General features: G+C 52.3%; 1 protein-coding gene across 1 annotated transcript in view; it reads right to left on the reverse strand.

Moving 5' to 3' along the window:
- Window positions 1-339: 339 nt before the first annotated feature.
- ERN1 (endoplasmic reticulum to nucleus signaling 1) overlaps window positions 340-24,090 on the reverse strand; it is an 83,548-nt gene continuing 59,797 nt past the window's right edge. Inside the window, exons 11-22 of the mRNA XM_027974337.2 lie at window positions 21,662-21,780; window positions 18,007-18,198; window positions 16,038-16,305; window positions 15,198-15,288; window positions 14,746-14,935; window positions 13,687-13,786; window positions 13,266-13,465; window positions 9,675-9,822; window positions 7,897-8,024; window positions 6,370-6,493; window positions 5,867-5,934; window positions 340-5,381 (exon numbers count right to left, since the gene is read on the reverse strand). Coding sequence (XP_027830138.1) covers window positions 5,172-5,381; window positions 5,867-5,934; window positions 6,370-6,493; window positions 7,897-8,024; window positions 9,675-9,822; window positions 13,266-13,465; window positions 13,687-13,786; window positions 14,746-14,935; window positions 15,198-15,288; window positions 16,038-16,305; window positions 18,007-18,198; window positions 21,662-21,780 — 1,838 coding nt within the window. The 3' untranslated portion in view covers window positions 340-5,171. The remainder of the gene's footprint in view (window positions 5,382-5,866; window positions 5,935-6,369; window positions 6,494-7,896; window positions 8,025-9,674; window positions 9,823-13,265; window positions 13,466-13,686; window positions 13,787-14,745; window positions 14,936-15,197; window positions 15,289-16,037; window positions 16,306-18,006; window positions 18,199-21,661; window positions 21,781-24,090) is intronic.

Raw genomic sequence — 24,090 nt, forward strand, 5'->3', positions numbered from 1 at the left:
CCCTGGATGGGGAGGTCCTAGGATTCCCACATGCCTTGTGGCCAAAAAACCAAAACATAAAACAGAAGTGATACTGTAGCAAATTCAATACAAGATTTTCTTTAAAAATGGTCCATATTAAAAAAAAAAATCTTTAAAAAATATAAAGACACTAAGGGGGACTCTCCAGCCCTGGGACCCTGCCATGAACACCATCAGGTAAACACACCCCTCCTGCCTGTCTTCCCACCCACTGAGCCCACTGCTCCCTCACCATCCAGACAACTACCCAGGAAGACAGCTCAGAACGACCCCCTGGTCTGAGAGCGGTGGTCAAGTCTTGAAGAAAATGGAGCTGACTTCCAAATCTAAAACTGCCTTTATTTGTGGTTGGCTCAGCATAAGATGCCATCATTGATCAGCAGAGTTATAAAACTGTACAGGAGGTACAAAAATAGGCTGTTTAATGTAGATAATTACCCTCACATCATCGACCTTTAAAAATACACATAAAAATAGTACAATCTGGCAGTTTATAAAATATAAAGCTAAAAAGGGGATTTTTAGGTTCCACAAAGAGGATTGTATCACACGATTAACACATACCCATGAAACAATTAACCATCCACAGAGAAGACACAATGGCACAGAATTTTTTTTAAAAAAATCACTTTAAAATGAACATTTTTACCCTGACCAAATTATTCACCCTTTAATGACAAAACTACTGTAAGGCATCCATCCCATGGAAGGATACAGTATAACTTTTCCAGTTTTAAAATGGTCAGGGGTGTTTATCCAAAGCAAATCTGCTGTGCTCTAAGCAAGTGCAACTGTCACGGGATACACTTCAGAGTAAAAATTAAATAAATATAAATAGGTTCAATAAATAGGTCGTTGCAAAAAGAATGCTACATAAAGTGAGCATCTGAGAATGTGGCAGAATCGACTGGTAATGCTTTCTAGGTCAGTGGGGACGCCCCCGTCACAGCTTCTGGGACACTGAAAAGGAATACTGGACACTCGAGAACTGGGGGTGAGGTGAGCGGGGTGGGGACTTTGGCTGGAAGTGTTGGTTAAGGCTGCTCTAGTGGGGAGGCTTATTCTGGATGCTGTCTTTGTGGTTTTCCAAGAATACAGAGAGGATTTAAGTCCTGATACAAGAATTGGAACCAGTTACTCATGGGAAATCACTGATTCACAGAGCAAACCAAATATACAAAAAGTAGACTCTTTGGTTTAAAAGGTAATGGTCCAAAAAAAAAAAAACAAAAAACCCAAAGAACGATGACGGTCCAGCCCTGGAAGGTAGAATTCCGGCTCATCTGGACAGGACACCTGGAGACTTACTTCCAGGCAAGCTCGACATGCGTAGCAATGCACAAATGAGAACAGCCCAGGAAGCCCACGCCTGGCCCCAGGCCAACTTCGGAGAAAGAAGTGTCCAAGAGGAGAAAGCCCTGCAACCCAAAGGAGCCCCCTCTCATCTGTGACGTCAGACCAGCCATCAGTTCATCTTTTTCACTGCGGTGATAAATGAATGGCATCCACACAGAACCTCACCCAAAGGATCAGTCAACTGAAGAAACTACTCCAGGATGGTGAAGGGTGGCCAAGGAAGAGAAACACTGGGAAATACGAAGAAGAGGGATTTCAGAAGCTGAACGATCGGAGAGAAAGCTCAAGAGAAGAGAGAGAGGCTCCCTCCAGGTGTGCTGTGCTCTGTCCCCCAGCCCTTCCACAGAAGGCTGTGAAGACGGAACCAGCCCACCTCCCGGATGACCTCAAGGCTGAGGATCCGATGAACAGAGACACACAATGAGAACAGTCCTGGGAAAGCCAAGCCTGGCCGTGGTTCAGCTTCAGAGAAGAGAGAGTCCAAGAGGAGAAAACTCTACGACCCAAAGGCCCGCCTCCCATCTTCGATGTCAGACCAGACTCCAGTTCTTCTCTTTCACTGCGGTGATAAATGAATGGCATCCACACAGAACCTCACTCAAAGGATCAGGGTGAGCTCTGATAAGGAACTTTCTTCTCAAGTTGGTAGGAAAGAAGCACTTAACTGGGCCTGCTAACCGCTGGACCTCCCACTGAAAGATGTGTAAGGGGTGGGAATGATGTCTCCCTGGGGAGAGCCGACAAGGACTACTGCACTGAGAAAGGGGGAGGTGGGAGAGGAACTTGGTGCCAGGGTGGCATGCATGAGACAGCAGGTGCTTTAGCGGCATCACCTAACACCTGTGATTGCAGACACTCTGGAGCCCGTGACAGGTGGAGCTCTTCAAAAACTGAAGTTAAAAGGACTCAAGAAGCAGCAAGAGGATTCTGGCAGGTGTGCCAAGGACAGATTCAACACAAGGTTCAATACGAGATTTAAAGAGACGATGGTGTCCTTGGGATTCCTAACAGATGTGACTAAATTCTGTCTTAAAGATGAGACAAGACTTCCCTGGTAGTCCAGTGGATAAGAACCTGTCTGCCAATGCAGGGGACACGGGCTCGACTCCTGGTCTAGGGAAGTTTCCATATGCCTTGGGGCAACTAACTGAAGCGCTTACTGAAGCCTGTGCACCCTACAGCCTGTAATCTGCAAGAAGAAAAGCCACCTCGATGAGAAGCTGGTGACCTCAGCGAGAGCAGCCCCTGCTTGCCACAAGTAGAGAAAGCCCGTGTGCAGCAGCGAAGACCCAGCACAGCCATAAAAAAAAAAAAAAAAAAAGATAAAGATGGTGTACTTGTGAAAATTCAGCCTTCCAGGAATCGTACAGAAGATCAAGAGCAACAGCTCAGCTGTGACAGGACGTGGCCGACTGCAGAACCCTGCCCAAAACAACAGGAAACCAGAACTCTACAGACCAGGACAAGATAAACCAGATGGTGCCCGAGGTGTCATCATGATGGGCACCCACACAAGCCCTCTACAGGCCACGTGGGAGGACTGACGGGTGCCTGGGTTCCCAAGGGTGACGGAGAGAAGATGAACAGAAGGCGATCTGCTGGGTGCCAACCCCAGACACACGCCCTTCCCCACCTCCGCGTTTTCCTCGCAGTGCTGGTATTTACTCCCTGTCCGCTCTCTACCACTGGCTCGTGCGAAAGCCGAGGTTTGGCCTGTTTTGTTCACCTGTGTCTCTGGCACCCAATATCCTGTCCAGCACATAGAGAAGTGCTCAAATAAAATACAGTGAATAAGCGAGTTTGAGACAGTTGGAGGGTTAAAAACCAGTACCACAAGCAGAAAAGGCAGTTAAAAAAAAAAGCTGTCCTGGAGGCAAGAGGGGCCAAAACAGAGAGACAGTCCTTTAAATCACTCGTGGTACTTTCTCCTTCTCCACCTCAACCAGTCTCATCATCTGCCCTGGCGGCAAAGCAACCTGCAGAGCCGTGTGAGAGCAGCTGGGGAGGGGCTGGCCCGGGAGCATCAGAGCTCGGAGAAGAAAGACGTTGGTCTTCCGTGTTCCTGAAAAACGGACAGCATGGTACGAGGCATGATGCCGACCGAGGATGCTGGGTTCCCAGGTTTAAGTGAGGCAATGGATGAGGTTTAAAGATGCAGGATAATTTTAAAAGAGAGAGAGAGAAGATGACTTTAGGCAGACGGAAAGGAAGGGAGTTAAATTCACTGAAGGCAGAATGAGTATGTTGGTGACTGGCTCTTGCTCAAATCCACTACCAGAAAACATCTTGCGAGGAGAAGAAACAGTGATTTCTCTCTGTCAGTTAAAGAGAAAATTGATAGTAACATTCTTTCTCCTGAACGGAGTCTCTGAGTTCACCAGGACCGAACTGCAGCGATCCGTCCAACTGGCTAGAGAAGGTCCTCAGAAAATGCTTCCTCACCTGTATCCTGACTGTAGTAAACCTCTAAGGGCTTTCGGCAGAGAAAAGACAGAGAAATTTTTGACTAAAACTAAGGTTAAACATTGTATCAATTTTGGGGGAAAAACCCCATGGTATTGACATGATGTGGAGAGTGGGATTGTGAGGCTGTGTCACACACGTACATAGTGTGGCCACTATGTAGAGAACCAGAGGATGGGGCTTTCCGTGCCCCACAAAATAGAAGATGTATTATTCTGTTTCTTGCATTGCTTCTTCATGAGTAAGCTTCAAGTTCAGTTTAGCTCACACTAACGTAGCATTCTACGGTATGATCAAAATAAAAAGTTATTAAAATCTGCCAGGAGAAACATAAAAGCCTGCACAAAGTGTGTGGTGACTCTGGCCTCGGCTCTCAACCCCCTGGCCCGTCCTGCTGGCCCCAGGGACAGAGTGGCCTCAACTGCCTGCCCGCTGGCCAGGACGCCCTGGTGGGCCCTGAATGTCCCCTCCGGCCCCTCTGGCCTGTCCCTGCCTGGGTCTGAGCTTCTATCCCTCATGGCCAGGGGACTTGTCCCCTCTTGCTCCCAGATGCTCCTAAATAACCCCAAGTGCCCAAGGCACGGACCCACCAAGGGCCACCGTTCAGGCCACCAGTGCTCGGGGCCACGGCATCCTCTCAGTGTCTGTGAGACCTGCAGACACAGCCTCGCCTTTCAGAGTGCCGGGCTGGCCTGTCCCCTCACCGCACCCCTATGCTCAAGGTTCTGGCTGCCCCAGAGGAAACGCTGGTCACAGTGACCTGGGAGCCTGTGGGTGCACAGTGTCTCTGATCCCCGGGGATGACACCCTCTGAAGGCCCTCCCCCTCCCAGGGGCCCTCTCCTCCAGGGCCCTGCTCCTAGCAGGGGCCACACTTGGTACAGCTCGGCCTAGCTGGTCCAAGAGAGGGTGCTCCTGGACCCAGCATGCAGGCTGGGAGGGGTCCCTAATCTCTCTTCTTTAAAGGCCTACAGGCCAGCATCAGACAGGGAGTTTTAAAAGAAATGCAAGTCTGAAGCGAGTATATCCAGGAGAAGACGGACGGTGCTCCTCTCTGCCTCTGGGACTGGTCCTCCTTTGCAAACATCCCCCAACGGTCCAGCTTTCATGACCAGTGTCTTCCCAGCTCCTCCGCAGGTTGGGGGGGTGGGGAGGAATCACCTCTCGCCCTGCCTGGGGTTGGCATCTTCCCCTGCTGGCTGCGGAGCAGGCAGCTCAAGGCACTTGGCTTCAGGGCCTGGTCTCCCTGCTTGGCCGGGAGGCACCGGGCTGCAGCTTGTAGAGACCAGGCCCTCAGTCCCAGCGAGGCCACCAGTGTGGAGGCCGCCCGGCTCAAAGGGCGTCTGCAGTCACAGGGGGCTGGGGCTCGGGGGGCTCGTGGTAGTAGGGCTGGAAGGGCCTCTCGTGGCGGCACAGCTCCATGGCGCGGTAGGTGTGCGAGAGCAGGTGGGGGAAGCGGGAGGTGAAGTAGCGCACGAAGTCGTCAGGGAGGGCGCCCAGCGTCTCCTGCACCTCCTCGGGCAGCTCCCGGTAGTGGTGCTTCTGCAGACGGGCGACACAGACACATGGTCGGCGGAGAGGAGCCTGTGGGACCCCGGCCAGACCCACTCGAGGAACACAGACTGCGAGGCTGGCTAAACGGACCACCCATCCACTCCCTGGTCTCTTCCCCTTCTTTGGGGGAGGCCTTTGAGGCTGGTGTGGGGAGAGGAGGGAGGGGCAGTCAGGTGCAGAAAGGGCCCCCATAGAGGGACTTCATTGAGTGCTGTCCAGGCAGGGAGAGGGCACCGGGCAAGCATATGGCGACTGAGCCCGCTTCCCAGAGCATGGCTTCCCGCCCCAGCATCCCTGAAGAGAAGGCTCATCCAGGGGAAGGAACAGCCGCTAATGTGTCCAGGGCAGCCATGGCCGCCCAGCCTCTGCGAGCTCCTCACTCCAGGGTGGCCGGAGCACCCATGGGGAAGGGATACGAGGAGGGGGCTGTGCAGCGGCCCTGCCCGGCCCCGCCGTGCGCCCTCGGCCCTCACCTTATTCCTCATGGCTCGGAGGAGATCTCGGACCGAACTGCCTTTATAAGTTCTGAATTTCCGCAGATCTAGGAAAAAAAAAAAGAAGGGAGGCAATGTAATAAACCCACTCGATTCCAAAAGAAAACAGTTTCTGGAGCTCCTGGAGATGAAGCAGTCTTAGGACAGAAACACGACCTAACTCCATCCTCATCGCAGATTCTCCCAATCTGAACCGGTGCAGGGCAGCTGCATGAGCCTGAATTCCGCCTCCCAGTCACGCCCGCGGTCAGAGATGGCCGCTGAGATCACCGTGCCTGGCACAAGCCTGTCACTCTGAGAGACGAAGGAGGACGCGCCTGAGAGCAGCGGGGTGACCGGCCACCCAGACCCCAGGAAGCCTCGGCCCCAGAAGCGGCATTTGGAGCCCCACGCGGCCTGGAGTTGTCGCTCCCACGCCTGCTTCTCAGAAGCGCTCAGGGGAACCGCTTCCGCCCACAGGCGCCCGGGCGCCTCGCGGTCACCTGTCTGCAGGGGGACGGTGATGTTCTCCCGCCAGTCCATCTTCACCACGGCCCGCCCGCCGCGCTCCAGCTGCTTCACTATCGGGCCGTCCAGGGCCTCCTTCTCTATCCGGTCACTCACGTCCTGGGAGGGAGACAGGGCGATGGGGGACAGTCAGTGTGGAGGCGCCGAGGGCCGAGGACGGCCTGGCCACCCCTGCCTGAGCCGGGCAGCGAGGGTCCTGCCTGCTCCCCGGGAGCGGCCCCGCCTGCTGCTCGCTGAGGAGAGACCTCCTGGCTCCACCAGACGCACGCCGTCCACAGGCCTGCAGCACCTCGCCCGCCTGTCACCCACACTACGTGCCACACGGGGCCACGTGTGCAATCTGTATTCACCGATGAACCAAGAAAAAGGTTCACTTGGATTGACACGCTGTGACTTCTGTGTGCCCACACACACAAAGCCATGACTGATGAGGGGAGGTTTATCATTCTTCAATCAAACAATTAGAAAACAACAGGAAGCCAAGACTTCTTTCGGAGGAGGAAAGCCAGTGACCAGAGTATTGGGTCCAAAGGCCCCGGCCATGGATCCAAATCATGCTCTGTGTTTGAGGGGGTGGACCTGACCACGGGCCTCTCGGAGTCCCCATTAGTGAGACAGATCCGCTGAGCAGCTTTGTGGGGAACACAGCCTTCATCTTTGATGAAGATAAAATCAGACCAGCTGACTGTCTAACTTGCAAAAGGAAAGCCCTGTGGGGAACTGATGGCCGACTTGGGTACAAGGGGGGCTTTCCTGGTGGCTCAGTGGAAAATAATCCACTGTAATGCAGGAGACGCAGGAAACAGGGGTTTATCCCTGGGTCGGGAAGATCCCCTGGAGTGGGGCATGGCAACCCACTCTAGCATTCTTGCATAAAGAATCCCACGGCAAGAGGAGCGTGGTGGGCTACGGTCCATAGGGCCGCAAGGAGTCGGACATGACCAGAGCAACTAAGCATGCACTTGGGGACATGGGGGGCACTTGGAGCTGAACCACAGAGCTGGCACAGCTTGTGATATGGACGGAAGCCTGTATGTTCACAAGACATGTGACTGGAGACACTAAGAACTTACATCTCAACCCGGGGTGCGGTGAAGTTCCCTTTGCATGAGCTTTATTCCTGCTCTACATCTTATCATCAGCCAAGTGACCTGGCTAATCTGGAGGGCCCTTGAAGACGTCTGCCCTCAGACATAACGTTACTGCATTCTTAGACTACAGTGTGATACAGACATTAACACTTATGCGTACTGGGAAACCGAAAAGTATGTGTGGCTCGCTCTACTACAGTATCTGGCTTATCACCAGGGTCTGGAGCCGAGCCTGCAGTATCTCCTAGGTCTGCCTGTATGAAGACAATATACTGAGATGCCAACTGTGGTTCTCTTTCGGTTGTGGGATTATGGGTCATTTGTTTCATTCTTTGTTCGTTCCTATAGTTTATGGAAAGAAACGGGCAAGGTTAAATGAATATCTTTGATGAAGAAAACAAACGTCTCCACCTGGAAGAACTGGAGCTGCTTTTCCAGGCTCCAGAAGAAAGGGTGTTTCAGCACATGCTTCGCTGATGGGCGCTTCTGGGGGTCCATGGCGATCATCTTCTCTATTAACTCCCGGGCAATGACGTCCTCTGCAGAGGAGGAAAACAGACACACAGCTCGTTATGACCAGCCTCAAGCTGCAAGCAGATAAATACCCCAAACCTTAACAGTCTGCATCCCTGCGACTCAAGGTTCTACTGACAAGTGAAAGTCGCTCAGTCGTGTCCAACTCTCTGCAACCCCACGGACTATAGAGTCCGTGGAATTCTTCAGGCCAGAATACTGGAGTGGGTAGCCTTTCCCTTTTCCAGCAGATCTTCCCAACCCAGGGATCGAACCCAGGTCTCCCACATTGCAGGCAGATTCTTTACAAGCTGAGCCACAAGGGAAGCCCAAAGATGCTGGAGAGGGTAGCCTATCTCTTCCCCAGCAGATCTCCCCAACCCAGGAATCAAACCAGGGTCTCTTGCATTGCAGGCAGATTCTTTACCAACCGAACTATCAGGGAAGCCTTGATAGCTACTGACAGAAACCCATTCCAATAACATAAGACTTTGGCTAAGAAGGAGAGACCTCATCACGCAGTTAATGAAAAGGAGTGATCCGAAATACTCGCTATCAGAGTCTTGGGTGACACAGTCCTGCCTCCACATGCTGGACTGTGGGCCACCAGGATGATGTACTGGCTGAATGTGGATGGACGTGGGTAGAGAATCAAGATGAAGGTTAAAAACGAGTGTGCTTTCCCTGGTGGTCCAGTGGTTGAGAATCCGCCTGCCAATGCAGGGGACATGGGTTTGATCCTTGGTTTGGGAACTAAGATTCTACATGCCACAAGGTAACTAAATCTGTGCGTCACTGTGCCCTAGAGTCTGTGCTCCACGACGAGAAGCCACTGCAATGAGAAGCCTGTACATCACAACTAGAGAAAGCCCGTGTGCAACAAAGACCACCCAGTGCAGCCAAAAATAAGTCAATAATAAGAAAAGAGCATGCTGCAAAATACTATGTACTATTTAACTCCACTTTTTATAAAAATATGAATATGTGTCTAGAGAGATGGTCAGAATAATGTGTACAAAGGTATCGACAGCAGTCATTCATCACTGTGTAACGGATCTATGAGCCTTTATGCTAATCTGTTTTGTCTCCAGGGAATAAGGAAAATTAATCCATGAGCAAAATTGTAAGATAGTTTAAATCTTTCTAAAAGGCAGGAGCAGGTGTCACAGGCCGATTACAATGTGGGAACCCCTTCAGTCAGGCAGAAAGGCTTGTCCTCACGCCTGGAGAGTGAGTACCCAGATCATCTGTCCCTAGACCAGGGTGACCCCCTGACTGCCAGCCCACACACAAGAGCCCAGTTTATGGGGCATGGCCCTTCTGTCTCCCCGAACATTGGGACAGGAAGGTACCACGAATTGTTTAACCCTCAGGAGTCACAAACTGGAAAACAGAGGTCCCCAAAGGGGCCTTGCCCAGGTCACATGTGACCTCAGGAACCTAGGAATTACTTGGCTTCAGGACACCCCACCCAGCCCTCCACCAGCTTTGGATCGAGTCCTTGGTTCACTGAGGCCCACTGAGCCAGCAGCTGGGAGGAAGGCCCTCTGGGGCCTCAGAGCCAGCACTACCCCCACCCGCAGGGGCTGCTCCCGAGCCCCCGACTCTGCCACCTGCTCACTGTACTTCTTGGGGTACAGGCAGTCGAGCCCTGCCTCCCCCCAGCCCCCACTCACCATGCTTCTCAGGGTGTAGGCAGTCAAGGCTGTAGGCACCCAGGAGGATGTTGGCCTGGCGTTGCAGGGACTTGCCAAAGGGGTGGCTGCCCTCAGATATCACGTAGTAGAAGACGCAGCCCGCGGAGAAGATGTCCACCGTGTAGGTCTGAAAAGAAACGAGGGGCGTCAGATGCTCTGGAGGGTGGGGGAGTTCTCATTCTCACCTAGCAGCAGAGTGCAGCTGCTCGGAGCAGTGCTGGGCGTGGAGAACTGGGCTCTGGAGCCAAGGTGTGGGACGCTGGCTCCACCACTGGCCCCCGGAAGCCCCCTAGCCACTCTGCACCTCCGCATTTACAACCATGAAGTGAGGATGAGCCCGTGGGGCTGCTGTGAAGACTGGCTGCGTCCTCACTGCTGGTCATTCTTTACCCAACCAGCTCGCCACTGCTCGAGGGCCAGGCTGCCCTTGCATCCCTGTGGTACCCCAGGTACGTGCATGCAACAGGTCTTAACCTCTGTTAATAAATGAAATACAATGTTTGGTGGGAATTCCCTGGCAGTCCAGATTAGGACTCTGCGTCTCACTGCTAAAGGCATGAGTTCGATTCCTGGTCAGGGAACTAAGATCCTGTGTGCTGTGTGGTTAGGCCAAAAAAAAAAAAAAAAAAAAAAAAAAAAGGAGTGTTTCATTCAAAAACAGCTCCAAAAAGTGATTATTTGACAAGTTTCCAGTGCGTTCACTTTGATGGTATCTATTAACATGTCTTACTTATCCCATGAAACCATTCCGTGTCTAGAGATGAAACCAGTGTGTGTGACTTCTAGCTTGGTCTACGTGGGGTGTAATGCTGGGGTGCAACCCAAGCATGGCGTAGGTCCCTCACGCCAGGCCCCATCACTTGGATTTTCCACTAGATGACGTGAGGCTCTGGTGAGAGAAAGTCAGGAGCTGGTCACCTTCCTCACCGGAGAAAACACACCCTTCGCAAGAGCCTCGTGAGGTGAGCGGAGCAAACGTCACCATTCCCAGACAAAGACACAGAGTGGTTCGATGACAAGCCCAGGGTCACTGCTGGGGAGTGACGAGCCAGGGCAAGACGCAGGTCTTATTGCCAAGTCCCATAAATTACTCTGTTGTCAGAGCGTTCCTGAGGTGGCCGACAGATTCAGTACAGGCGGAGCAAGTCCACCAGCGCCGTTTCCACCTAATGGCCGCTTACCGCCCCCATGGGGAACAGCTGACGTCCCCTGTTCTCCACAGCCTGTGATGCTGGTGTCCCCAGCATCCCCTCCCTGATGCCGCCCCAGGGGCTCCTGTCCTGCTTGCTGGCCCCTCTGCCTCCAAACTCTAGAGCTCACCTCTAGGCTCAGTTATGCTCTTTCCCAAACTCATTTCTGCCTCTGGTCCTTGTAGTTTAAATCCTCCATAAGCTGATAAAACACACACGCTGCCAAGTCTGAGGTAAGTTGAGTCTTTAGTAAGACTTGATACGAGAAAGTTGCTACAAAAATTGCTGTGGGATTAGATGTGGGAGACTCAACTGTGAGCTAGACGGGACATAAATAGCTTGAGGCTAGGATTCCGCTCTCAAATCACTCAGGGGGTGTTTAAAGTGTCTGAGTCTCAGTGCAGAAGTCACCGAAGGCATTGTGAGCGTGCTTTATGCAAGAGAGGAAATCAGCAACTCCACTCAGTTGGACCCAAAGTCAAAAAAACACCTTGTTTTACAGCCAAGATTTCTCTTATTTAGAGAGCCATGTGACTTAAATTTAAAATTAAATGTTTACAGTGTGTATTTTCTTATGATTCTCTATCGTAACTGACTTTTTTGATTAACAGACCAACTGCTGGTCCCCAGTGAATTAGATAAGATGGCTCTGGTGCATCTTATCTATTTTAGGATGGCTGATCCCATCCAAGTTTGCTCAGGAAGTGTCAGATAATCCTCCAGGGTCTTGGTGAGCTAGAAAGCAAGGTGCTCAGACACGACTGAGCTCTTAGCAGAAGAACGAAGAACCCAGCTCAAAGAGGCTCTGGTTGGGCAAATCTGGAACAATTTGAGTATCAAAAGGGATGGGAGCTATTTTCACAGACGTTTAAGAAACATCTGATGAAGCTCAACTTTCAGGAACCAAGGACTGCCAGAAAATATTGGCCTCTACATTAAGCATTTAGACACTTACCTGAAATCTGCTTTGTATAAAGAAATAGTATGGATATATTGAACTGCACATTTTAAAAAAACTTGATTGCTATTAAAGCAGAAATTATAAGATTGTAAAAAAAAAAGGGGGGGGATAGGAACAAAAACAAATAAGACTACACCGAGTTATATTACTTTTCTTTTTTTTAAATCCATGAGTCCATAGTGACTTAAAAAAAAATTGAAAGGGCATAGAAAAATGTCAGCTAATAAATGCAGAATTTCAACTGAATGGAGTGATTCAGGCAAGGGATGCCAACGAATGCTGAATCATTACCTGAGTGACTGTTGGTATCAGGACACTGACATTCTGCCAGGGTGCTGCCCCACAGAGTCCTGGCACAGGGGATATGCCACTGTTAAACACCTGCCAGGTGGGCCAACTCGGCATCGCCAGTAGGGGCGCGGTAATAGTAACGGTACAACCTGAGTGTGGCTGTTCTTGTCCAAAACACTTAATTTGATCCAACTGAACCTTTAGACCTACTGCTAGCTCACAAGAAATATAAGGAATAGATGGGCAAATTCAGCATCACCAAGAGGAAATGGGTGAGTGAATCCTGAGTGGGGCATTCTACAGAGAAGCATCTGGACTCCTCAGAGAGCCACTGTCATGGGGCAGAAAAGGTGAGAGAACCGTGTTAATTAAAGGAGAGAAAGTCAGGGACTTCCCTGGTGGCCCAGTGGTTAAGACTCCACACTCCCAACGTAGGGGGCCTGGGTTTGACCCCTGGTTGAGGAACTGTTCAAATGCCATGCAACAAACACGTGGTTGGTCCTGGTTGACAAAATCCAGCTCTACAACAGACCTCTGGGGAACAACTAGGGAAACTTGAATATGGATTGAATACTAGGCATCCCGGAAACAGTAGTAATGGTTGAGGTGTAACCATGGTGAAGTGGTTAGGAGGTAGAATGTACTTGTCTTTGGGAGACAAGTGCTAAAGCATTAAAGGGTAAAGGGCTGGGAGGCCTGCCACTTTTGTGCAAGTAGTTTCAGGGACAGAGAGAAAGTGAAAAATACTGACAGATGCTGAACTGAGGTAGAGGTACAGGGGCACTCACTGCTCTCAATTCTCTGTATTCTCAAAACAGAAAGTTGGAACACCAAAAATTTTAAAAAGAATGAAAACTGGAAGTCCTCTCACCTTATGCTAGCCCTGACTTCCCAGTTTCCCAAAACAGGGGGAAAGTGACTGGAAGAGTAGGAGGGGAGAAACACAGACCATGGCCCAGGAGGCAATGTCAGAGTGGCAGCACGCGCTGCTAGGAGAGTAGCTCTTTGCTAGAGAAACATCGCTCTCCAGCAGTGAGCGTCGCAGCCCATCGGCAACTGGAGCTTCTGACTCCCGAAGGTACAAGAGGCTGGCTCCGCGCTTTTCACAGAGTCAGGCCCATTACTCACGGGGTTCTCCTTGCAGTCTTCGCTCAGCATCTCCGGGGCGATCCAACCTTCGGTGCCTGGCACCCCCGAGCGGCGGCTGAAGCTGTGCCTGCCCACGGCCAGCTTCTTGCAGAGGCCAAAGTCGGAGATCATGGCCTTGATCCTGCCGTGTGCATTGGGCATGGAGAGGAGGATATTGTGGGGCTTCAGGTCTCTGTGAACTAATGGAACAGCCCAGGTTAGTCCACTTCTTCCACCATGGGGACGCGCCCTCCTCAGATTCCCGAGAGACCCGCTGCTGCCTCTAAAGCTTCTAGTCTACAAATGTGAAAGTCCTCGGGTATGTAGACAACTGGGACCCCGGCCATGCAGTAAAGAGCTTCAGCAGAGGCGAGGCTACCTGGCAAGTCATCTCCCCCCCCGGCAAGGGGGGGCTTCTCACCGATGTTGAGGGAGTGCAGGTGGGCCAGGCCCGAGGTGGTCTGCTGCAGCAGAGTGATGGGCTCCAGGCCGAGGTGGGCGAAATCCTTCTGTTCCACGTACTGCAAGAGGTACAAAGGCGGGGTCACCGCACGGGGCCCCTGGGGCTCAGCTCCTCAGCACACTTCTCTCACTCTCTTTTTAAAAGTGATTTAATTTTATTTAGAAACACTCTGCCTGAAGGCTTTTGCTTTAATTAACATCTGGTATTGGGTCAGTTTGTTTTCTCTTATCATATTTTAAGAAAGAAATGAGAATTTTTACTGACAATGTTTTCTACTTCCATCTTTTCCAGCAGACTTTCTCCTGGAGTTACAGGCTAACTTAAACAAGCAAACAAGGCTCCAGTTTACTAGTTTATAATGAGATGATGAAAGGGTAAGAAACCCAAGTTCATTGTCTCCTATAGTAAACTCTACGATGAGGCCAAATGATACTCAAACAGTTTTATAGCCTTGAAACTGAGCAAAAGGGATTCGATAGATGATCTTAATGACTCCAGTCATCAACTAGCATCCTCCTAGCCCACACCAGCCCTGACCAGGGACAAGAGGAAGGACTAACCATGTTTCTTGGAAGCCAAGAGGGAGAGAGATGCCACCTGCAACCAAAGACCTTCCCAGGTAGCCTAGGGGACCACACAATTAAAGTTTGGGTGGGGACTTCCCTGGGTGTCCAGTGGCTAAGACTCCAAGCTCCTAGTGCAGGGGGCCCAGGTTGGATCCCTGGTCAGGGAACTAGATCCCACATGCCGCAACTAAAGTTTTACGCGTACAGCAACTAAGAACTGGTACAGCCAAGTAACTACACTGAAAAAGCTGGGGAGATGAAAATGCACTATATTCCATCGCTTGTGGCTAAGCGTGTACATACCCTTGTCAACATGCAGCAAACGGTACACTTAAAACTAACATATGTTAATGTAACCTTAATCAAGCTGATAAAAGTAAGTGAACAACAACAAAAAAAGCAGGCAGTCCCTAAGCGCGCCGGTGCCGCGGGGGAGGCACGGGGCGCTCACCTCCTGCAGCGTGGCCGCGCACAGCTCGATGGCGATGTACTGGAACTGCCGGTCCCTCTCGGTGCAGAAGTAGCGGATCACATTTGGGTGCTCGTCCGACTCTCTCAGCAGCTGGACCTCACGGTCCGCGAAACTGAAGCACTCGGGGAGGATCCTCTTGACGGCCACGTCGCGGCTGTCAAACATGCCCCTGCCAGACGACGAGGGGAAGGTGGGCTACGGACATGCCCGGCGAGCACTGGCCCGCGGGCTCCTTCCACCGACGCAGCGGCTGCCTCTGCAGCCTCGTGGCCCACAGTGTCCCGACCCACCGCCCGGAGGCCCCGCGGCCATCACTACCCTCCCGGGGGGAGCTCTTCTGTCTGGTCACCGTGATGACCCCCAGTGCCCCGGGAGCCAACGGGAGCTCCCACATGAGGCCATGGGCGTCCGTGGCTCTCCAGACCACTCACCGGTACACAATCGTGCCCTCAGCTCCGTGGCCCAGGACATCCTTTGGACAGAAGGAGATTTTCCCAACCATCACCATGCTGGTCTCCTCATCTGGGTCAAAACAGGGAAAAGAACAGATGTGACCTAAAGAACCTTGAGGCCAGAGTGGCTGCGAGCTCTTGGTGAGCAGGAGCCCCTGGGTCCGCTCCCCACGCTTGCCCAGGGCCACCTCCTCCCTCGGTCTCCACCCTCTGTTCCTGCTTTACATTAATTACTGTGAGGATGGGAGCCTGAAGACAGGGCTTCTTTACAGGTCAGCCTAAAGGTCTGTACCTGAAACACTCAGGTAATGACGGGGGCAGGAGGCATGTGAAGTGGAGAGACCAGTAGCAGAGTCTCCAGCCTGAGACCCGGGACTCTGAGGTCTCCTGCCCTGGTCCTGCGTCCATCCCCCCAGAACATCAGCCCCAACAGCCGGCCTGAGCCCACCTCCCCAAGGGAAGCGGCTCCACAGCTGCACATGTATGCGTGGTAACTGGCCAGCCTGGTAACTGGCCCGCCTGGGGGATGCTCTCGACCCAGGCGCCAGGGTAGCTCAATCAGCAGCGACTCCCAGCCCCAGCAGAGCGAGACAGAGGGAGGAGTGCCACGGTGGCCCCTGGGAAAGAAGCCCTTTGAGGGGGAGAGGCTGAGCGATGGGGCAGAAGCCCAGCCCCCGAGTCAGGGGATGGTAGGAGGGGGTGAGACCTCAGCAGACCCTTGGGAACATCATAAAGCCATGGAGACCCCCAGGAGGCGCAGGGGGCTCTGTGGTCCTCAGGCTGTGTTTCCACGAAAGAAAAGACGGCAGCTCCCTTTACCCTCGTCGTCCTGCTCCGGGAAGGGGCTGGTGACAGCCTTGGAGGTGGAGCCGGTGGAGTGGAGCGAGTGGTTGGAGGCTCGGGGGGACGTGTTGGGGCTGCTGGTGGCCGAGCTCTCCGAGTATTGGCCGGACGAGTCCTGGAGCTCGGCGTCCTGTGCTGCATCCCCGGGCGGGTGGAAGGGCAGCTGCTGCTGCTGCAGGAGCTGGATCTTCTCCAGTTCCTTCTGGAACTGCTGATGCTGGAGCTGCCGCTGCTGGTGGATGCTCTAGGAAGAGAAGCACATGCCCGGGGCAGTGCAGCCGCTCCCCCGGCGGACAGGCGGGCGTGGGAGGGCAGGCTGCCTATGGCAGAGGGGCGGGCGACACTGGACGTGACCCCGGGGGTGGGACGCAACTATAAGAAGGCAGCAGAGGGCAGGATCGGTCAAGGACTGGATGGAGGTCTTCCTGCCTGTCAGACTTCCTAGGACAGCCCATTCCCCCGACTGCAGGGGCCAGCAGCGGCAGCCGAGGAGGGATTCTGATGTAAGTGGAGGACTCGGCCAGGTGGAGGGGGTTCCGTTCAATTCTACAGTTCTGGGGCTTTTATGAAAGTCTGGAGGACTTCTCTGGCAGTCCGGAGGTTAGGACTCTGAGCTTTCACTGCTGAGCGTGCGGGTTCAATCCCTGGTTAGGGTGCGTGCTAAGTTGCTTCGGTCATGTCGGACTCTCTGCGACCCCATGGACTGTAGCCCGCTGTCCCCGGGACTCTCTAGGCAAGAATACTGGAGTGGGTTGCTGTGCCCTCCTCCAGGGGATCTTTCCAAGGATTGAACCTGTGTCTTGTCTCTTATGTCTCCTGCATGAGCAGGTGGGTTTTTTTGTGTTTTTTTTTTACCATTAGTGCCACCTGGGAGCGTAGCCAAAAAAATTAAAATCATGAAAGCCCGAGGATTGTTGCAAGAGTGAAACCAAACAGGAAGAATGGGTACCAGGTGTCTGAGAGCACAGCAGGCACGGAGAAGACCTGGCCGTGCTGTCTACCACGGCCATGCACTTGGCAGAGGTTTGTGCAAAGATCGGCAGCAGTGCAGAGGTGAGGACGCTGGGGCTGAGATGTGGGCAGCTTGGCCGAGGTCGGGCTCCCAGTTCACCCCGCTGCTTTCCCCACACCCACACTCCTCTCATTTAGTCTGAACAAGGCATTCCATCCTGGTTTGAAGTGGCAGCGACTGTGATTATTAATTGTCCCCATGCGTGGGAAGGTGACTGTAAGGATGGGTATGTAGCCAACACTCTCCTGGGAGTTTTCTGGAGAGTTCGCTCTCTCTTTTTCAACTTGGGTTGCAATTCTGGAAATTCCATCTAGTAGCTGGGTTACCTTGGGAGAGTTACTGAACTTCCCAGAGTATAGTTTCTTTCTTTGTGGTTAGGGGATAAATAGGGTTTCCCTGGTGGTGCTAATGGTGAAGAATCCACCTGCCGATGCAGAAGACCGGAGAGACACATGATTGATCCCTGGGCTGGGAAGATCCCCTGGAAAAGGAAATGGCAGCCCACTCCAGTATTCTTGTCTGGGAAATCCCATGGACAGACGCTGCCCCTTGGCTTGTGGGATCTTAGCTTCCCGACCAGGGATGGAACCCAGGCTCTGGGCAGTAAGAGAGCAGAGGCTTAACCACTGGACTGCCAGGGAATTCCCATGTGTAGTCTTAAAAAAGAAAACACAGTTAAGTATTTAAAATGATCGGCAAGCAAGGTTTCCAAATCAATTTTTACAGTCAAACTGTAAGTTTTAAGTACAAAACTGTAATTTCCTGAGAAGTGAGCATCTCTTTGATTACAATGTATTTGAAGGTAAGCCAATATTGACTCTTCAGTGGGAAAAGAAGCGTATTTGCTTGTTTGTTGCCTTTGTCTGGACCTCACTGACAGGCAAAGGTTCAGAAACGTGTGGGCGGGATGGGGGGGAAGGAGCAGAGCCTTACCAGGGGGTAGGTGATGATGAAAGCCACCCAGCCGATGAGCAGGAAGGTGCTCAGGATGATGGTGGCCATGTCCTTGAGCACGGAGTCCACGGGGGCCTCGGGCTTGGCAGGGGCACGATCGAACTTCTCTTCCACGGCCGGAGAAACCGTGGTAGGTGCGTTTTCTGAAGTCTGGTCAACCAGGTCGATGACCTTATGTGGGAGAGAGTGGCGACATCACTGCTCCATTTCCAGCCAGATATAAAAGAGCCAAACAATCAGGAGAAGCCGTGACTCAGCTCAGATGGGAGTGGGGTTTAGGGGAGAATGGATACAGGTATGTGTATGGCTGAGTCCCTTTGCTGTCCACCTGAGACTATCACAACATTGTTAATCGGCTATACTCCAATACAAAATAAAAAGTTAAAAAAAAAAAAAGAGAAGCCATGATTATTTATGAGGAATGACTATGCTGTGAAATATGTTGGATTGTTTTTAAGGCCCACCCAAGACCACAAAGCCAGATAACTGTTGCCCTTTTCAAAGCAACTGCCTTGAGAGGCCATGTGCTATTGCAGTGATGGAATCATTACTCAAAAAAACGGTTTCTAGAGAAATACTTTTGAAAGTGCCTTCACATGCAATATTCTTTCGAAAATCCTTATTAAAGGCAAAACCCTCCTTGGACAGTAGATTTGCTGTTTGGGGAAACTCTGAAATCATCGGTAACAAGTCTGGTAGAAAGCTGGTGGTCCACTTGATAACAGCATTTCACATTAAAAAGGAAAACACACAATCACACAATCTAGGAAGTAATAAAGCAACTTTCCAACGTTGCTTGTAAACTTTCAGTGCGACTCCAAGCACAAAACCATTTATTCAAACAGTCCACTATATTTCAAAGTTTTCAAAAAGCTTTAGGGTCCTTTGTTAAGCCCCAAATTAACTCAGATAAAGTGGAGTTTTTCTCAAACTCTTCAGAAACTCTAGGACTTCTAGAAAAATGCATTGATTTGTTCTGGGACATCTACTTGTCCAGGCGTGCTTCAATTATTTGCTGGATGAGATGGACACACAGCCTCCTTGGCACCCCCATGCGCTCACGCCTCCCTCCGCCTCCCTCGGGCCCACCGCCGCCTGTGGGGGTGTGTGGGTGGCCTGGCTAGTGGCAGCTGAGGAATGTTTGCTGACCATGTGACCAGAGACACACCACTCATTTGGTTATATTTGCTCAAGTGTGTTTGTTTTACAAAGTTACTCTTCAGTTCAGTTCAGTTCAGTCGCTCAGTTGTGTCCGACTCTTTGCAACCCCATGAATCGCAGCACACCAGGCCTCCCTGTCCATCACCAACTCCTGGAGTTCACTCAAACTCACATCCATCGAGTCAGTGATGCCATCCAACCATCTCATCCTCTGTCGTCCCCTTCTCCTCCTGCCCCCAATCCCTTCCCAGCATCAGGGTCTTTTCCAATGAGTCAATTCTTCGCATGAGGTGGCCAAAGTACTGGAGTTTCAGCTTTAGATCATTCCTACCAAAGAACACCCAGGGCTGATCTCCTTTAGAATGGACTGGTTGGATCTCCTTGCAGTCCAAGAGACTCTCAAGAGTCTTCTCCAACACCCCAGTTCAAAAGCATCAATTCTTCGGCGCTCAGCTTTCTCTATAGTCCAACTCTCACATCCATGCATGACCACAGGAAAAACCATAGCCTTGACTAGATGGACCTTAGTCGGCAAAGTAATGTCTCTGCTTTTCAATATGCTATCTAGGTTGGCTATAACTTTTCTTCCAAGGAATAAGCATCTTTTAATTTCATGGCTGCAGTCACCATCTGCAGTGATTCTGGAGCCCCCCAAAATAAAGTCTGACACTGTTTCCACTGTTTTCCCATCTACTTCCCATGACGTGATGGGACCGGATGCCATGATCTTCGTTTTCTGAATGTTGAGCTTTAAGCTAACATTTTCACTCTCCTCTTTCACTTTCATCAAGAGGCTTTTTAGTTCCTCTTCACTTTCTGCCATAAGGGTGGTGTCATCTGCATATCTGAGGTTATTGATATTTCTCCTGGCAATCTTGATTCCAGCTTGTGTTTCTTCCAGTCCAGCGTTTCTCATGATGTACTCTGCATATAAGTTAAATAAGCAGGGTGACAATATACAGACTTGACATACTCCTTTTCCTATTTGGAACCAGTCTGTTGCTCCATGTCCAGTTCTAACTGTTGCTTCCTGACCTGCATACAGGTTTCTCAAGAGGCAGGTCAGGGGGTCTGGTGTTCCCGTCTCTTTCAGTCTTAATACCAGACAATGCCCGCCAGAGTATTTTAATGGACTTTCAGAGGACTCTTTGCTCAAGATGGAACGATTATATAGGAAAATATCCATGACAGCCATCTCTGAGTGTTAGATTAAGGGTATTGTTTAATTTTCTTTTTAAACTTTTGTTTTCTAGGTGTTTAATAACAAATATGCTAGGCTTTACTCAGATCAAAATCAGATCCAGATTTTAGGGCCCTGATCCCCCTCCAACCTGGCTGCCTCCAGAGACGAGGGACAACTCAGCACGTTCCAGAATCTTAAACGTCCACGTGATTTTCTTTCCGTTTCCCTCTGGATAAAAACCTAAATCTCTAACGTGAATTTGATATGACCACAGCCCTCCCCCCACATCAGCCAGTTACTCCCCTCTTTCTCTGGCCCTGCCCACAGGCCCTTCTCAGCCACAGGGCCCCCGCCAGCAGGGCTGCAGTCGCTCCCCTCTTTCTCTGGCCCTGCCCACAGGCCCTTCTCAGTCACAGGACCCCCACCGGCAGGGCTGCAGTATCCTCCAAGCCCGAATGGCCTCTGGACCCCGACCCCCAGCTCCCACCCTCCTGCAGCCTCCACACCTGCTCTGTGCCCCAGAGGCTACGCACATGGGCGAGATGATGGTCTCCCCGCTCCCTGGCTTCCACCAGCAGATGAGACGGGGCTGGAGTTCTGTGGGGCTGCCCAGTGTCTTTGCTGGAGCTCCAGGCTCCACTCCCTCCCCACTGGCTTCAGGCTCAAGTATGCCCTGAGCACCCCAGAACTGCCCATGGAGTGAAGGAAATCCCCCTTGAGTCATCCTAGTTTGGGTGGTTGTCTGCTTCTGGCTGAGACCCTGAAAGCAGGCTTCATTTCCCCGGGCTCAGGAGGGCGACCTGGGCCGAGTCAGGCGGGCTTCCCGAGTGCCCACACCCACTCAGCAGGCGCCCTGGGTACCTGCCAGACCAAGAGGCCAGAGCAGGCCAGGCCTGGCTGGAGAGCACCTCAGTCTCCCACCTGCTCTCTCGGCCAGCTCTCCCCTCACTGCCCGGCCTAGAGCACAGCTTCTGTGCAGTCACCTGACCCTGTCTCCCACGGCTCCCTGCCGGGCATCCTACAATCCCGTCAGGCTGTCTCCTCAGCCCCAGAGACAGACGCACAGGGTTAACCCTGCTCCGGGCCTGCACCTCCACCTGTGTCCCTCTAGCGCGCCCACCGCCTCTCCCACAGGGCCCCTCCCACTGTCGGCCCTCAGCACTTTGCTGTGGATTCTCCTGTACCCCTGCCCCTCCTGAGTGGACTGCAGGCCCTAAAGGCAGGACAAATGCCTCATTGCCCAGCCTCTGACTCGGGGCCCGGTGACCAACTGTCCATGTCCCCACTCACCTTCTCAAAGCTCTTCTTCTCCGAGTCGGCAGGAATCACGTTCTCCCGGTGTTTGGGCAGGTTGTTGGGGAAGCGCTCCAGCATTTTGGTGGACGCCGACAGTGGGGTTTCGTGGTGTCCTGTGAGAGGAAGCATGGCCTCTAATGAGAATGGTTTCCCCACATGGTGGTCGCACTTGACGCTCAACTGAGACATCAGTCGCCACCCAGAGAGGGGCCTGCGATGCAAGTGCTCACGTGTGTAAAGGCAGAGAAGGTGAGAGCTAGGGACTGGAGGAACTCCACCAAGACAGAGCTTTTACCTTCGAAGGCCAAGAATGCAGTATTCTGAATCTCACGATAAGGAGCAAAGACGTGGCCCTGTCATGAGAAGGACCGCGATGTCCAGGACACACGCAGAGCCAGGCACAAGTGTGCGCACGCGCGCGAGCGTGTGCTCAGTCATGTCCAGCTCTTTATAATCCCATGGACTACAGCCCGCCAGGTTCCTCTGTCCATGGGATTCTCCAGGCAAGAATACCTGGATTCTTGGATTGCCATTCCCTTCTCCAGCGGATCTTCCTGACTCAAGGATTGAACTCGGGTCTCCTGCATTGCAGGTGGGTTCTTTACCATCTGAGCCCCAGGGAAACCCCCAAGGACTAGTCTGAGCTATGTACACTTCTCATTTGGAGAAATCCCCTTGAACTCTCCCTCTAGGTCAGTTCTCTATCTACACCGTCAACACTGCTCATTAAGGGAAGCCTAGGTTTGTTTTGAGACATCAAGTTCCCCTCATCTTTCAAGGAACACCGAGATGCAGGATTTCCTGAACTGGCTGCCTGCTTCAGACCTCTGACTCACACTTGCCAGTGGGGCCCAGGGATCTGACCCGGGAGTGTCTCCAGGTACCTCTGAGGCTCGGGAACAGGAGACCCTCAAGCTAAGAGGAGTGAGGCTGCCCCTCCACATGCCACCCTGTGCTATGGCGCTCTGCCTGCTGCTCTCCTGGTTCCAAGCCCTGCCCCTTGGCCGGGCACCTCCCAACACACTGGTGAGCCCAAATCCCCTCTTCTGCCCACAGTCCTTATAAACAGGCCTTCCCCTAGCGGAGCCTTTAGCAGCATCATGGAGGGCACTCTGAACCCATTGTGCTACAAACGTGACTGTGAGATCCGGAAACACTTCTGCGCAAACAAGACCTGGTCTTCTGTTTTTCCAAAAGAGCCACGAAGCCTGTTTTTCTGGATCTTCCATGGTCTCACATACATATTTCCTCAGTTTCCAGTCGCTTTTCTTAATTTCACCTCTGGCTGGGCTGAGTCTTTGCTGCTACACTCGGGCTTTCTCTAGCTGTGGGACCAGAGGCAGTGCGTGGGCTTCTCCTGGGATGGGTTCTCCTGCTGCAGAGTACAGGCCCTAAGCGCAGGGCCCTAGCAGCTGTGGCTCGTGGGTTTAGCGGCCCCGACGTACGTGGGGTCTTTCTGGGGTAGGGGTCAAACCCGTGTCGCCTGCATTAGCAGGCAGATTCTCAACCACTGGACCCACAGGGAAGCCCAGTTTCCAATAATTTTTTCATTCTTAACCACTGGTAGACAGTCAACGCAACCCGTAACTGCTACATAAAACCAAGTGGCCCTGTGATTTTAACGGCCTCTGCCCATCAGTTCTTTTTTTCCTCTGCTTTGGGCCCATTCATAACATGCTTTCCAAACTACATCTGTTCAGGAAAAAGGGTAGAATTATTTTGTTATCTCCTATGCTCATTATTTGGTAAAAATAATAACCAGAAGAAGAATGGAACAAGGAGTCAGGATGAACAAAGAACAGCAAGGCCTGGACGATGGCAAAGGGACCCATGGGGGCTCTAGGACATCTCGCTTCCTCTCTGTGATGCCCAGTTACCCCCCTTTGGTATGTAAAGGGAAAGATGACACCCGAAGGCAGCGAGTGTGACCGATGAAGGCAGAGGGGACAGGAGCTGCGTCTCTGGCAGGCGTCCCAAGTAACTAGCGTAACCCCCACCCAGATGCCACTGCCTGGCTGCCTCCAGGGTGTGCAGGCTCCTCGGCGGCTCCACCTCCCATTCCCGGCACCCCAGGCCTGACCTCTCTCTGCTCTGGCCCCAGCCCGCACGAGCACTGGGGGAGAAGGGTGGGGAGAAAGCTCATCAGCCCCTGTACTGCACCCGCTCCGGGGCTTGGAGATGGCAGGATCGGGGAGTAGACGCCACACAGGAAGGGCAAACCCGATTAAGAAAACTCCATATTGCTCTAATTACTTGGGATGCTTGCCAACAGCTCCTGTCACCTCTGCCGTCCTCGGTCACACTGACTCAAAGGGGCCTCCAGCCTGGGGGCCAGCAGGGATGGCAGCAGAAATAGAAGGGGAAAGGGGCCATCCCACACCCCCGGGACTTCTGCCTGCTGCGGCTCCTGCACCTCAGTCCAG

The sequence above is a fragment of the Ovis aries genome, chromosome 11, assembly GCF_016772045.2.
Source record: "Ovis aries strain OAR_USU_Benz2616 breed Rambouillet chromosome 11, ARS-UI_Ramb_v3.0, whole genome shotgun sequence".
Classification (NCBI taxonomy): domain Eukaryota; kingdom Metazoa; phylum Chordata; class Mammalia; order Artiodactyla; family Bovidae; genus Ovis; species Ovis aries.